The 15,856-nt window shown below is 31.9% G+C and overlaps 1 protein-coding gene across 2 annotated transcripts in view; it reads right to left on the bottom strand.

The window, feature by feature from the left end:
- The window catches only part of LOC143085381 (uncharacterized), a 113,104-nt gene that overhangs the window by 34,905 nt on the left and 62,343 nt on the right, over positions 1-15,856 (bottom strand). For both annotated transcript variants that reach the window (XM_076261676.1, XM_076261677.1), the window contains exons 9-10: positions 14,222-14,314; positions 8,498-8,614 (exon numbers count right to left, since the gene is read on the bottom strand). In XM_076261676.1, coding sequence (XP_076117791.1) covers positions 8,498-8,614; positions 14,222-14,314 — 210 coding nt within the window. The remainder of the gene's footprint in view (positions 1-8,497; positions 8,615-14,221; positions 14,315-15,856) is intronic.

Genomic DNA, 15,856 nt, shown 5'->3' with positions numbered 1-15,856 from the left:
CTATCCCGTTTGAAATAAGTTTTCTACAGGTATAACCAAACTTTAATACCAAATCTTTATAACTATGGAAAAATCTAGTAAAGGTTTTAAGTAATTTATGGTAACGATATCCCTGGTTTAATAATTTACCAGTAATACATAGGTTGCGTTCGTTGAAATAAAAAAAGTCACAACAGACACGGGCATAGCGAACAAGTTGTGAAATATAAACACCGTAAGATGGTGCCAAAGGAACATCACCATCTAAAAATGGAAAATTAACAATAGGGATAAAAAAATCGTTTCTGTTGTCGTAAATTTTAGTTCGGAGTTTCCCGTTTCAAACCGAAATATCTAAATCCAGGAAAGGACAGTTATTACCGAATAAATTTGATTTATTTAAAGTAAGTTCCTTGGGGTATTTTTCAGCAGTATATTGAGAAAATTCTTAATGATTTAACTAAAAAATATCAGCAAGATAACGGTAAGTGTTGTTGATTTTATTAATTAAATGCAATTTCGACGGGTCTTTATTGAGTTTAGTCATAAACTGTGATTCGTAACAGTACAAACACAAGTCTGCTATTAAAGTAGAACAATTAGTGCCCATGGGTATACCTACAACCTGTAGATAAACTTTGTTGCCGAAACGTACATAAATATTATCAAGGAGAAAATTAACAGCTTCAATCATCTCATCACACCTCCAGTAAGTATATCTAGCATATTTACCTTTCTCATTAGACAAGAAGGCTTTAAATGAGTTGCTGCAAATATATCTACATTCAGCTTTACCAAACGACCATTTAATTAAATAGGAAAACTTTTGTTCTATAAGATAGTGTGGAAGTGTAGTGTAAGGAGTAGAAAAATCAAAACTATTAACAGAATCAAAAGGACCATCAAAAGCACGTAATGTATCTAAAACATCCAAAGAATTTTTTACACTCCAAAAATGGTTTATACCACTAAGTTCATATATTTTATTACAATGGTTTTGAACAGCGGTATACTACTGTTGCCTTTATTTATGATAAGCTCTTTAATAGTAGTTAATGAACTAGTTAAGAACACTGAAAGATTAGTTGTAGAACACTTACTACAGGCCGAGATGAAACGATATTTAAATGTTTTTTGTGTAGTATATATAATACTAATGTTTTTTTGTGTAGTATATATGTAACACTCCCAAACGTGTCCTTCCCCCCAAACGTGTCCGATTCCCCCAAACGTGTCTATTCTCCCCAAACGTGTCTATAATATTCAATGTTCCCCAAACGTGTCCGATTTCATAACCCCAAACGTGTCCAATAATATTGTTATTCGCCAAAACGTGTCCACTATTTAACGCCAGAACGTCTCACGTCTTTTAGCGCTAATACATGTATCTCCTAAATGAAACCGCTGATAACGTTTACGGCAATTCTATTGGTGATAAAGTTGTCATTTATTATCATTAGTTAGTGCAATGCCGGTTTATAATGATTATCATAATTCCAAATTTAATCAATAATTGTGAATAAACTTTTGACTGAAATTGCTTATTGTCCAGTTGCAAGTATTTCTTACTCATTTAGAGAGAACATACAAATAATTCTAGAATTGAATTAATCGTTTACTTTGTAAATTATTTTGTACTAATAAACTCCGATGATGCTTTATATATTTATCCGAATATTGCACGACAGGCTTTCAGCAGGATTTTTGTTCACTTTTGTCAACAGTTCTCAATTTGAATTATATGTATTTTCAAAGCTCATCAAATCATATACGGATAGTCAGGTTTTTAATAAATTTTAATAAATTTTAGGTTTCCACCATCACTAAAGATAAAATATTTAGAGCGAACATAAATTTTCAAGTTTTAATGTTTTTACATTTGCTGTATATATTAACTTTACACTGTTTATGGCGTATTTCCAGTTGCAAGTTTTTCATGCATATTTAGAGAGAACATACAAGTTTAAATGTTTTTACATTTCTACTGTTTAAATTAACTTTAGACTGTTGATTGCGTATAATGTCCAGTTGCAAGTGTTGCATGCATATTTAGAGAGAACATAGGCTACAAGTTTTTTTTAAGTTTTTACATTTGTACTATATAAATTAACTTTAGACTGTTGATTGCGTATTGTCCAGATGCAAGTGTTACATGCATATTATGACAGAACGTAAAAGTTTTAATGCGTAGAGAAAAGGACATTATTACCCGGTAACTATACAGTTTAACTGAACATGTGTGCTTACAATTTACATACGACATAGCCGGAATGACGCCCCCACTTTTACACAGTTTATACTGCTTGTTTATAAAAGTACTTACGTACCTTATCTATATTTTTAATGACATAGTAAAATTAGTATACGTTAATGAAATTGCAATAACCAAATAACGCTTGACATGGACACGTTTTTGGGGATCGGACACGTTTGTGGGTTAGTTGAAAAATGGACACGTTTGGGCGTCTATATAAATGCCACCCTTTGGCGCCCTTTTGCAACAATACATGTTTTACAGTTCAGTGACGTTATGTGGACACGTTTGGGGGAATCGGACACGTTTTGGGGGGAAGGACACGTTTATGAGTGTTACATATATAATACTAATGGTTTTTTGTGTAGTATATATAATACTAAAAAAATATAAAAAATATAATTATTTTCTGTGACTGTATCTTACATTAATATGTAGAATCCTTTACTATAGATAATTTAGCTGATCTGTAAGAATAACATCTTTATGCCATATATGTTATGTACTGTATTACGACGCTAGATTAAAACTGACCCGTCCACCGAAAGCTTCATTTTTATGAAGCCCAGGTGGTCGTGTGGTCTAGCGGGACGGCAACAGTGCAGGCGATTAGGTGTCACGATATCTCAGTTGCATGGGTTCGAATCCCGGCGAGGGAAGAAAAAAAATTTGCAAAAGCAAATTTCCAGATCTAACATTGTTGGGTTGATGTTTAGACGAGTTATATATATATATATATATATATATATATATATATGTGGTGTTATATAACTCGTCAAAACATCAAGCCAACAATGTTAGATCTGTAAATTTGCTTTCGCAAATTTTTGGTTCTTCCCTCGCCGGGATTCGAACCCATGCTTCTGTGATATCGTGACACCAAATCGCCTGCACTGCAGCCGTCCCGCTAGACCACACGACCACCTGGGCTCTAAAAAAAAGAGCTTTCGCTGGCCGTGTGTTACCTTTCCACGTCAGTTTTAATCTAGCGGCGTACTGCAGTACATGATATATAAGGCATGAAGATGTTATTGTTACAGATCAGCTAAATTATCTATAGCAAAGGATCCTACAAATTAATGTAATATACAGTCACAGACAGAAAATAACTATATTTATAAGTACGTCTGAGTCAGTGACAACTCTACAACAGATGTATCCATATATTTATATGTTTCGATCCCCAACATCACTGAAGAGACATTTATTGTCGAAATCCGGATCTGGTGTACAAAAAAAAATTTGCACCTCATGTTTGTGGTATAACATCTTTGCTGCAAGTTTATTGTTTTTCTGTTTAGAATAAAAATCGTTTAAGATCCATTTTGTTACTTCTTTTTATTAATTTATTTGGCAATCGCAAATGGCAGTCAGCAGGGTTAAAGAACATTAGTTGTTCGACCAGTTAATCAAATGCGTTTTGTTAAAATATACTTTTTCACTTTTTTGGTCTTTTGGAAAATGTTGTTTGTGCTGTATTTAGACCCTTCTACAACGAAATTTGTCTTACATGCACACGTATAAAAATTGCGGTTTTTATCCAACGCAATGATAGGTTTGAACGTAGTTTTCAATTTAGACTTGTTTATATTTTTTCGTTTGGGCTTGAATCACATTTTTCCTCCAGTTTATATGATCCGTTCATCCTACTTTGACCCTTTAAATTCAAGAGTCTATCCTTAATTGAGAAAAATTATATGGCCTTCCAAATACCGTTTCGATCCCTACAAAAATGTAACATCACTGAAGAGACATTTATTTTGGAAATCCGGATCTGGTGTACAAAAAAAATTGTGCACCTCATGTTTGTGGTATAACATCTTTGCTGCAAGTTTATTGTTTTTCTGTCTAGAATAAAATTCGTTTAAGATCCATTTTGTTACATCTTGTGATCAATTTATTTGGCAATTGCCAATGGCAGTCAGCAGGGTTAAAGAACATCAGTTGTTCGACCTGTTAGTCAAATGCGTTTTGTTAAAATATACTTTTTCAAATTTTTGGTCTTTTGGAAAATGTTGTTTGTGCTGTATTTAGACCCTTCTACAACGAAATTTCTTTTACATGCACACGTATAAAAATTGCGGTTTTTATCCAACGCAATGATAGGTTTGAATGTAGTTTTCAATTTAGACTTGTTTATATATATATATAGGGAAGAAAAAAAAATTTGCGCAAGCAAATTTACAGATCTAACATTGTTGGGTTGATGTTTAGACAAGTTATATATATATAACATCCGATGGGTAAATCTGTTGTAGAGTTGTCACTGGCTCAGACGTACTTATAAATATAATTATTTTCTGTGACTGTATCTCACATTAATTTGTAGGATCCTTTACCATAGATAATTTAGCTGATAATTTAGCTGATCTGTAAAAATAACATCTCCATGCCTTATATATCATGTACTGTACTACGACGATAGATTAAAACTGACGTGGAAAGGTAACACCCGGCCACCGAAACATGAAGCGCAGATGGTCGTGTGGTCTAGCAGGACGGCCACAGTGCAGGCGATTTGGTGTCACGATATCTCAGTAGCATAGGTTTGAATCCCGGCGAGGGAAAAACAAAATAATTTGCGATAGCAAATTTACAGATCTAACATTGTTGGGTTGATGTTTAGACGAGTTGTATATATATATAGATACGATATTACTGAACATTGTTTTTCACAATTTCCTTCATATATTGCTACATGTAATGACGCAATTAATATAAGGATTCAAAGAGTACAGATGCATTCAACCATTTAAAAAGATTACGAACGCCACCGTGTATTGTTAGATAGTAAATAAATATCTGTGTACAAATGACTACGGGTATGTTCCAATAATCGGTATTAGCATTCTGACCTATTTTCCTTGACATTAACTTCATTGAATAAGACTGATCACCAAATATTTGGTTACCATGACCAACGAGACGTGTTTCACTTGTTGATCTGGATCTGATTAACCTGTCGGAAAAAACTGATATCACACGAGTTATAGTCAGGTAAGTTTCGTCTTGTTCAAAATCTGTCGTGACAAATCTGTTCAGTTATATGTATTCCTAAGATTTTAACAAACGACCGCCAAACCGTAACAAACCTGAAAGTATGTTTACGTAGGCTTTGTCTCAGTTTTCTAAATGTTTTGCATATTTGTCTACTGAATCCATCAGTATTATAATGCTTTGTTTCAAGATTATGGATCTAGTGTAACACTATTTAGAACATGGTGTCTATGCTTGAATTTATGTCAGTACCGGCAAACTTCCATAGATATATACATTTACTAATCTGTAAAATTAGGATATATATATCCGGACAATATTTCGAAGATAATTTTGAAAGGAGTCCTTTAAAAATGCCTGTACCTTTATATCAAAAGCGCATTAGGGATGAATTGAAGTTTAATTACACCAGTCCAAAACCATGTGCATTTAAATTTCCAATCAAAGACTTTGAGCCGAACTCAAGATACAACTGTATTGCGAGACCAAGACTATATGGAGTAATTATGTTATTACAATTTGACACAAGGCATTGTGCGAGAGCAGCATATTTTCTTCGAATGTCATGCGAAATATCCATTTATATAGAAGAAAAAGACTTTTTGTCAAGAAGCCAAGTAATAAAACTTACCAAGCATGATGGCAACATTGCTTCTGCCATCTTCAACGATAGTTTTTTGCAGGATAATAATCTCCAGATATATAATCATTTTCCATTTTTTTTCTTAATATTGAAGCGGCTGTACACGCATATCGGTTCGTTCATTTGCTATGAGTAAATACATGTACTTAAGTCGGCTTTTATCTCAAGCATTTCTAATTCGGTTTTGATATTACCTTAAAAGCGTCTCCAATGTTAAATATTGCTAGCAAATTCAATGCTAGATTTACATTGTCCTTGTTGAGCAAAATATACAAAGGCATCCCTGTAGTGCTTCTAAAGTTATCCTAAGTTTAGAGGATTTACAGTATGTCTTACTTATTTTATCAGGTAAACAAGACTGGTACATTGTCCAAGTGATGGCAATACAAGAGACAAAAACAAGAAATATGCTTGAAAATTACTACAAATGAATGTGGGACTATAACCTGAAACCACAACAATGTCGGTTAATTTGTGACATATATTCGGATTTGAAAACTGGAGGAAATGCAGATATTTATCTTATAAGGAACTAACTTCAAAAAGTAAATTGAATCGATTTAATTATTATAAGGAAGATTTTACTGTTTTGCCTTTAAAATACACATATACTGCACGTGGATATGATGCTAGGTTAAAAACGATGATTTGTCAGTGTTATTTTCAACCATTAACAGATGCATTGTGCTTAGCATATAGGACTATTTGGAAATGCCCTTGTATTGTATGAATTTCAAGAATAACTGTATTTATCAATTCCGTTCACAAATTATCGTTTAGGACGGGTTTGTTATAACATTCGTTAACCGAATCTCTAGAGGGGTATTCAATGCAAGTTAGGTGACGTCAGTTAAGGCTATTTATTAACGTCATTTGTACCACATTTAAGTTTTTAAGACACACATGTTTCTGAGTTGAATAATCGATATACATTTTATGACGTCCCATGAGGTATTTAGGTAATTGAAACTCGTTAACTAAGCGACTTTTTTAAAACATTTGCCGCTCCACTATATTATTGGTTCTTACTTAGATTTATTTTTATGCTATTTGAATATTTAGTCTGTGATGTGTGTTTTCACGATTTTGGCTGAATTTCAAAAATTGCTACAATAATCTATTTAGTATGCCTGGGTTGCTCACCCATTCTTGTGATTTTGACAGAACTATAACTTATTTGACAGTTGACAGAAAAAGTTCAACTTTTGACTGGTCAGTCTGTATGTTTGTATGGATTTCCCTGTTTAAATTTATATTAAAGTTTGGTATATTTAGTACACTATCATTACTATGCATACCAGGTTCAATCCAACATTTTCTACATAAAAAAATGCCTTTACAAAGTCAGGAATATGACAGTTGTTGTTTATTCGTTTTGTGTGGTGTTTTTGTTTTATTTTGCAATTTGATTAGAGACTTTCCATTTTGAATATTCCTCGGAGCTCAGCATGTGTTCAGTTTTTTGTTATTTAATTTTTTAAGAATATTTCTATTTTCGGTTCACAATAAAGGTGTTGTCGTCTATTATTCAGCGCTCAAGAAAAAGTTACAAACACACCACATATAAATAATGTTAAAATTACGCAAAGATTGGAAAATCCGCATTTTATGCCAGTTCAAATGATAATGAAAATTTTTCTACAACGTTGGTTGCATATTAGCTATCAAAAAGTACTCCAGGCTTGTAATTTAATACGCCAGACGCGTGTTACGTCTACATACGACTCACCAATAACGCTCAGATCAAAATAGTTATAAGGTCAAACAAGTACCGAGTTTAAGAGCATTGAGAACCCAAAATTCCAAAAAGTTGTGCCAAATACAGCTAAGGTAATCTATGCCAAGGATAAGAAAATCCTTAGTATTTCGAAACATTTACCATCTACATCGTCTAGTCTGATAGGAACCAGACGTGACCTATTCTTGAATAATGACTGTTATGATACCATAAGACATTCCTCTGCATTTATACGTTCAACATTCATGTATTTAGTTATGATGTGTCTTTTGTAAGTATGGTGCGATAGAGTGTTATGTCTTATTGTTTGTGCTTTGATGTCTATTTCTATTTTCTATATGTATGTAAGAGTTAAGATACTATATTAGCTGGTTCATGTTGATATGTTGATGGTTTTTAGTTTTAAGCAACTATTAATTGCATGGAATTTATTTGTTTTTACAAATGATCATATAAAAGAAACCCGACATGTGTAAAAATAGAAATAATTACACCATTACTTACACAATTCTTTGTAAATATTTATGTAATGGTTATAGAAAATACATAAAATAATACCATTACAAACTTAATTCCAATTTCAGTTCTTTCTTTAGAAATTTATCTATGACGTCACTCTTTTTGTATTTTAGTCTGTGGTTTAATTTTTGTAATGTACTATCATATTATCTATTGATTTCATTCTCTGTCAATTAATTACATCAATAGATAATATGATAGTGCATTACAAAATATAAACCACAGACTATATAAATAGTGACGTCACAATTGTATTAACGATCTGACAGCCTTAATTCATTTAATAAGAATAATCATGTAGAATATTTATAGTTATCTTTAAATGGATTAAATTCAATACAAATTATTACAGTATAGTTTTGCATACCAATTTCGGCATCTGGATAAGTATAATCTTCGCTGATCGATTCATCATCTACATCTGTTGGCGTTTGTTTTCCTTTGCCTGTCTTTTTATTTCTTTTTTCTGTAGGAGTTGCCAATACTGTCAAATAACATATAAACACTATCGATGACGATTGTAAGTTATTGTGACAAGTTCTACTGATAATTTAATCAAAAGAATTAAAGTGAGATGTTAGATATACTAACAGACTGTAGGCATGGTACACACATTCTGATAATTTTTGTTAAGAGTAAATCATGATCGATCCTCATATAACTACTGTTTAAGCCATACTTCTTACTGATAAGAAAAAATCAATTTCTGACTTACCTGAGGTTAATGAAAATGATTTCTTCCAGGATTTAATAAAAATGTTGCATCTCAATTTTGCAGATCAATGCAAGCCATAATAATATTGGAGCCAAGAATACGTGCACAAACTGTTGTCAGACAATTTCACGTTTTACAGACCTTACAACAACGATACAAGCAGACAGGATTGAATGATGACCATCAATGACCTGATCACATCAATATGTAGTGACAACGCAACTCAAGTCACACTTTCATGCCAAATATGTTTGCAATAAACTGAAATGCCACAGAATCGAATGAAGAAAAATATTGAAGCACTTAAGTTTAAATCATTTAATTACTTAACAAAACAAAATGAATGGGAGCGAGGCAAATTCCAAGGTACAATACACAACTCAAAAAATGATCAACACAATTGATTGACCTTTCTGACAATCATTTTGATGTTGTTTGCAGACAGTCATTGCTTTCGACGGTGAAACATCCATTGATAAGGGGAACAGAAGGGTTTCAGTGCATACCACATGATTTGAACTTTAAAAATTACGCCAGCAGTTCAAATTTTAAACTGCAAACTTTTTTTCAGATGATTAAGAAATGAATGAGACGAAACAAAAAGTCTAGGGTTGGGTTTATAAAGTCTATCAGTATATATAGTGTGATCATAGATATGAAACCATTAAAACAAGTTAAACAGATTACTAGTAGTACACATATCTTCCGTTATAAAAAATAATTATAGAATAACTAATCGAAGAATTCAAATAGAGAAAAATATTCAACGAGTGACCAAACAATAAATTAATTCACGAATGTTCATGAATCATTTTTCGGTGTTGTTCGGTCACGAGTTGAATATTTCTAGATATTTGAATTCTTTGATAACTTATTCTAACATTGGCAAATGGTTTTTGTTTTGTGAAATTAAAGAAAAAAATGAAAGGAACTGCATATTTATTCTACGCATTTACAATATGTTGATCCGACGTTTTTGACGTCTTGACAACGCATTGTTTTGTACATGTTGTCGTCGCAGTTGGAAAGCAAGTCCTTGGAAACGTCCGTTGTCATCAATCTCTATCAGCAACAATAGCAGGGGGAATTAATAAGTTGCGCTACAGTCGTCCGTAACGTCAAAAATTCCGCCAAATTATTCGGTTAAAAGATTGACGTTTAAAGTATTTTTGTTCAACTTGCCATGCTTTTATCATAATTGAATTTTCAAAGTTGTAGTTTTTTCGACCAGTATAGTTTCAAAACTACATACAAACATTATCAAAAATAGCTATTCATTGCTATTTCTTTATCCTGTTCGTTCTAAAAAAAATGAAACCGGGTAACCTATTTCAAATTTCTACCTAATTTTGAAGCCATCATTTTTTACTGTTATACATCAATTTTAGTGACAACCGGTCATGCCAATTTGTACCTGGTTTTGGCTGCTTTCTACTTAAAAACAGTGCCTAATAAAGGCAACAGTAGTATACCGCTGTTCAAAACTCATAAATCCATGGACAAAAAACAAAATCGGGATAACAAACTAAAACCGAGGGAAACGCATTAAATATAAGAGGAGAACAACGACATAACACTAAAATGTAACACACATAGACAAAATCCCACGAGAATAATATATATAACATCAAAACCAAATACATGAGTTTGGGATAGACAAGTACCGTGACACGTCTTATCGCAATGTGAATTTACACTCAAAAATAAGAGAAAACAAACGACACAACGTTATAATGGAATACACACAGAAACGAACTATAATATAACAATGACCATATTCCTGACTTGGTACAGGGCATTTTTAAAGGAAAAAATGGTGGGTTGAACCTGGTTTTGTGGCATGCCAAACCTCGCACTTTTATGGCCATGTGAAATATAACATCAAAATGACAACACAGGACTACAATATAAATAAATTGGAGAACACAATTAACAAAGAATCACACGAACAACAGCCAACAAAAGGCAACAAGTTCAAAATTTTAATACGCCAGAAGTGTATTTTGTTCACACAAGACCTATGTGTGACGCACAGATACAAAAGTTTGAAAGCCGAAACGAGTACAAAGTTGAACAGCATCGAGGACCAAAAGATCAAAAAGGTTGTGCCAAAAACGGCAAGGGTTTTCTGTTAAGTTACCAGAAAATCCCTATAATTTAGAGTAATTTATACTTTTGCTAACAGTAAATTTAATAAAATGAATATACAAAAAGTGTACATGATAAAGCTGAAGTATTAACTAATTACAGGAAACAACTGACATACATAAAACTTCCTTTCATTGTTCCGGTTTCTAAACTGATTTTACTAAAAGATAGGAATGAAATTGTCATTAAAAATTGTTGTTTTTCACAATTCCATGTACGATACCTCCATTTTAAAGTAATTAAAACGCTTTTTGGTCCCCTACACAAATCGACGGTGTCATTGTTTTCTTCTTCAACATAACGTCATATTACGCTTACAAAATATGTGTCAGGGTCATGTGCATAGTATTAGAAAGGTGAAACAACAAAAAAAGTTCTTCTTTATTGCGTTATAAACTATACGTCTTAAAAATTTCATTTATACTGGAAACAAAATGACAAATTAATGGTAGCCTATGGATGAACAAAAGCACAAAAAAAATAGCAATAGAAAATGCAGTGCAACGAAAAATTCTTAAGGAAAAAACATATGAGAAAAGGAAATGAAGGTCACTTAATTATATTTATATTTAATAAGTTAAAAACCTTGCTTATTCAATTATCTCTTTATTTAGTAGGCTACAGTACATTAATAAGAGCAATACTAGCTAATCAAGTCAAACAAGAAGTAAATTCATAGAGATGTGTTCTTACAAAATTGAATTTATTCAAATGGCAAATTCTTGTCAAATTTATTCAAAATGCACAAGATTTGTCCGAACAACTTTCATTTCATTACTGAGATTAATATCCAAGTATTCAGGTAAAATAAACAAACTTGTGAGATTAATAGCCAATCATTCAGGTAAAATATACAATACTTTGTTTATAAATATGTAAAGCAGGTGATACAGCAACCTGAAGAGATGAAGCCCCGTTTTTTCTCTCAAAAAGTTTACTTTCAACAAAGATAAAATACACTGAGAAAATAAACTCATCATAGATACCAGGAATAATATTTAATATTTACGCCAGACGTGCGATCGTCTACAAAAGACTCAGCAATGACACTCGAATCAAACATGTTACAAAAGGCGAAGTTGAAAAGAATTGAGGACCACAAATTCCTAAAAGTTTTGCAAAATACAGCTAAGGTAATCTATTCCACAATTGGTCAAGAGCGACTTGCTGTGCTAGCTATCATAATAATTGAATGTTATAATAATAATAATTTTAAAATTCAAAATTACTGCAGTATGTCACTTTCACTTATGATTTAAAGTAGAAATTTCTGTCAATATTTTTTGGTAAACTTATCCTTTTTCTGTATGTTATTTTCTAGGCAGTACTGCAATGTTGAACTAAGAAAAAAAATTATGTTTTATAGCATTTAACAATATTAGAAGTGTTTAAAAAAAATCTACTAGGAGTGATCCCAAATATACCATTATTAAAATTGCAAAGTAAACTCCATCAGCCAGAGCTAATCTATATTAAAATACCTTAAAACAAATCATATGTTTACATTAATTTCTTAATTTTTACTCATATTTGAGCATACGTTGTCTTTTAATTTTTACATTTAATCCTTCTATGAAAAGCAGGGAAGTTTTTCTTCTTAATATCATAATAACAATGTTGTAAATCGAATTTCATTTATTTTGTCCCCTTTTTTCGTACAGTAAACTCCTTTTTATTCATTTTGCTGGGTTTTTAATTTTGACTGGTTATATGAAGGGGAGGTAATTTCTTGCACAAATCGACAAAAACACCGCTTCGTTTCGAAAATAACTTTACGTTTGCGTATCCAAAATTCAATTGGCTAGATATTCATATCGAGTGTTTGTCTTGTTGAGAGGCTTTATTAAATTTAAATTCATCCATCATTTTTAGTTTCCTCGAAAATATTTAGATTTGCAAACAAACTTCATGATTGATGAGAAAAAAAAAGAATAAAGGACTTTGAGGCTATGCGTAAGTATTGACGAGTTAAAATTATGTTTATTCAAGATTATTTGGATTCATATATTTAGATACAGTGTGTACATGTGAATGGGTTTTTATTACGACAGTGGTATTTTAGAGAGTAAAAATGAGGTTTATCTCATCCGTAGATTCAATGAATTTTCACGGTCACACGACCTAGATTGTTGCTGATAGATATGGGGTCAAACCGTGACCTGCTTCAGAACTGGTAAGAGGAGTAGATATCCACGTTTTTTTAACAGTGAAATTATCCGTTTTTATTTTACTGAGAAATTTATGTAATTCAACGCAACCAATGTAATAAAAAGTTATATACATAGAAACAAATTAATGTTTTTCTTTTTAGAAAACAAGTGTTCTTTCCTAGCACATTCCTCGTTTTGTAGGGATTTTGCAAGACTTCGGCAATCTTAAAATAAAATAGTCGCCGTAAAAAATACCATGACGTTTAAAATATAATCTTTGGTTTAAATATTTTTATGACATATTGTTCTATTTTGATATATTTCGTATCCTCTGTTGCAGTTGAAAGATGATTTTTTTAATTTGCCATAGCTATATGTATCAATATGTCTGGTCAAAGGAATTGGCCTAGATTGCGGATACTTTAGTCGTTCCCTGTGAATTAAACTTCATAGTTCTATTTCCTGTAAAAACTACGGTTGAAATATTAATATAAATATTGTATAAAACAAATGTTTGGGTCGAGTACAACAATAATTGAAAACCTTTTTTTCAGGTAGTAACACATGAATAAACAGCTACTTTGACTAACATACTTAAACACATATTGCGAAAGATATTTGAAATACATTTTGGACAAAGCAGAAGTTACAATAATTAATTAAATTTTATTTAGAATAGGAAATTAACGAAAAAACATTTTTTTTTCAACTGGTAGTTTTGGCCTGGTTTTGGACCATAACTATATTTATGTATTCTTTTTTTTTGGAATAACTTATAAATCATTTCGTTATCCTGTTTTCCCTATCATGTAAATACCCAGAACCAGCTCTCACAGATGTAATTCGTCTGTTGAGAGTCTGTCGGTAATCAACACGACAACTTTCTTCACAATATACCAACAATCTATATACCATTCACATGGATTGCAATAATGCAATTCATGTTATCAATAGTAACGTGAATATATGTAAATACGTCAATAAGAAAAATAAATACAACAGAATTAAGCAGTCTTGAAGTAGTGCCAGTTGTAAAAAGATAAGTGAGATATTTGCAAACTATACATATAATACTTACAGTCATGTAAATGTTCGGCAGCTCCATCATAATATAGATCCTCACCCTTCATTACATCTTGTGTATCGTTGTATTCATCTTTATTAATTTCACCTGCAGTAACATAAACACTTATTATCGACATAACAATTCAATTTATTGATCCTACATGTTGATATATATGTTAAAAATATCGACGTTGAATTCTCTAAACGTTTTCCAACACCAAGGTCGACATATAAACCTGAGTAGGTCCGGTAAGGGCCGATTTTGGCCTCAAATTTCAGGTTTATCTGACGAAAGATTTTAGATTCTTTTTAAACACTTTTAAAAGAGCTATTATCTGTAATCATCAAAGTTGTCTTGAAATGGTGTACCATGAATTTTAAAAATATTTGGTCACATAAAAGGTCCACCCTAACAAAATATTTTTTTTGTTTCCATGACAACAGCCTTGTTATGAAAAACTTATTAAAAATTACCTATTTTACCAATTTTGCTCTTTTTGCCTTTTAACTTGAATTGCTTTTTATTTTTACATCAAACATTGATGTATACATATAAAGATATCTTATTTCAATTTCATGTTCAAAATTTTGGTCAAATCAAGGAGGTTATATTAGAAGGAGAGTGAACACTCTGCTTGATACAAAATTAGCATCCCCCGGATAGCAGTTCGATCAGAGAAAAATGATTAATTATAAAGAAACCGACATGTTTATCACCCACTTGACATGGCCCTCTGATGTACCGTGCTGTTACCGCGAGTTGTTCGGGCTATTAGATAAATCGCATATGCCACGTGATTGTTATCAGTGACTGGGTCATTAAAGTTCAGGTGTATTTTTAGTTACGGTGCAGTGCATAGGTGTTTATGATTTAGAAAAAGATTTGACGCTCAATTTCAAAATCAACCGTCTGTCTACGGTGAAAAGATTAAGAAATGACAAAGTTACGAGGGTTTAAAGGAAAGTTAGTGAGCGATTTTTATTCAACACTACATTGCTTTAAACAAAGATTTTCGCTTCACCTGTCAAATTCTGCTTATGAGAATTGGCAGGTAATAATCATAGAAAATATACGAATATGCAAAGTACTTTAGTTATGGTGACCGGTAACGACCGGAAGGACTATTTGCAATTGAAACATAGAGAAATTTATCGGGAACAACGTAAAAGTGACTTTCTGTTATGACTGTTGATATTAACATTGACGGCAATGAGACGGATATTCGTTTTATTTCTATTAGTAATAAGTTTACTTTTAACATAAAATTTTAATTTTTAACTACTTAATAAAAAATATCATAAAAAATCTGATTAACCTTTCAATAATTGTATACCCGGTCAGTTTATGACACCTCGGGTGTTTCCGTTCTTACTCGGGTATGTAATTAGGACAAAATCTCCCTCTGTGACAGAGTCGATCTCAACTAATTAACACCCACTTACAGAAAAGTCGGTAACATTTTATGTGTAATTATCGTCTTTCGTCCTCTCTCCTTCTAATATAACCTCCTTGGTCAAATTAATTGTGTTTTAGCTTGTTTTTATAGCTAAACAGATGTAAATGAACCAAATGCTCACCAATTTCACCATCAAATCATTTCAAAACGCAGTATAAAATTTTTCAGAAATTTTAATATAATTTTATTTG

The sequence above is a fragment of the Mytilus galloprovincialis genome, chromosome 8, assembly GCF_965363235.1.
Source record: "Mytilus galloprovincialis chromosome 8, xbMytGall1.hap1.1, whole genome shotgun sequence".
Classification (NCBI taxonomy): Eukaryota; Metazoa; Mollusca; class Bivalvia; order Mytilida; family Mytilidae; genus Mytilus; species Mytilus galloprovincialis.
This window is presented reverse-complemented; position numbering and strand designations above follow the sequence as displayed.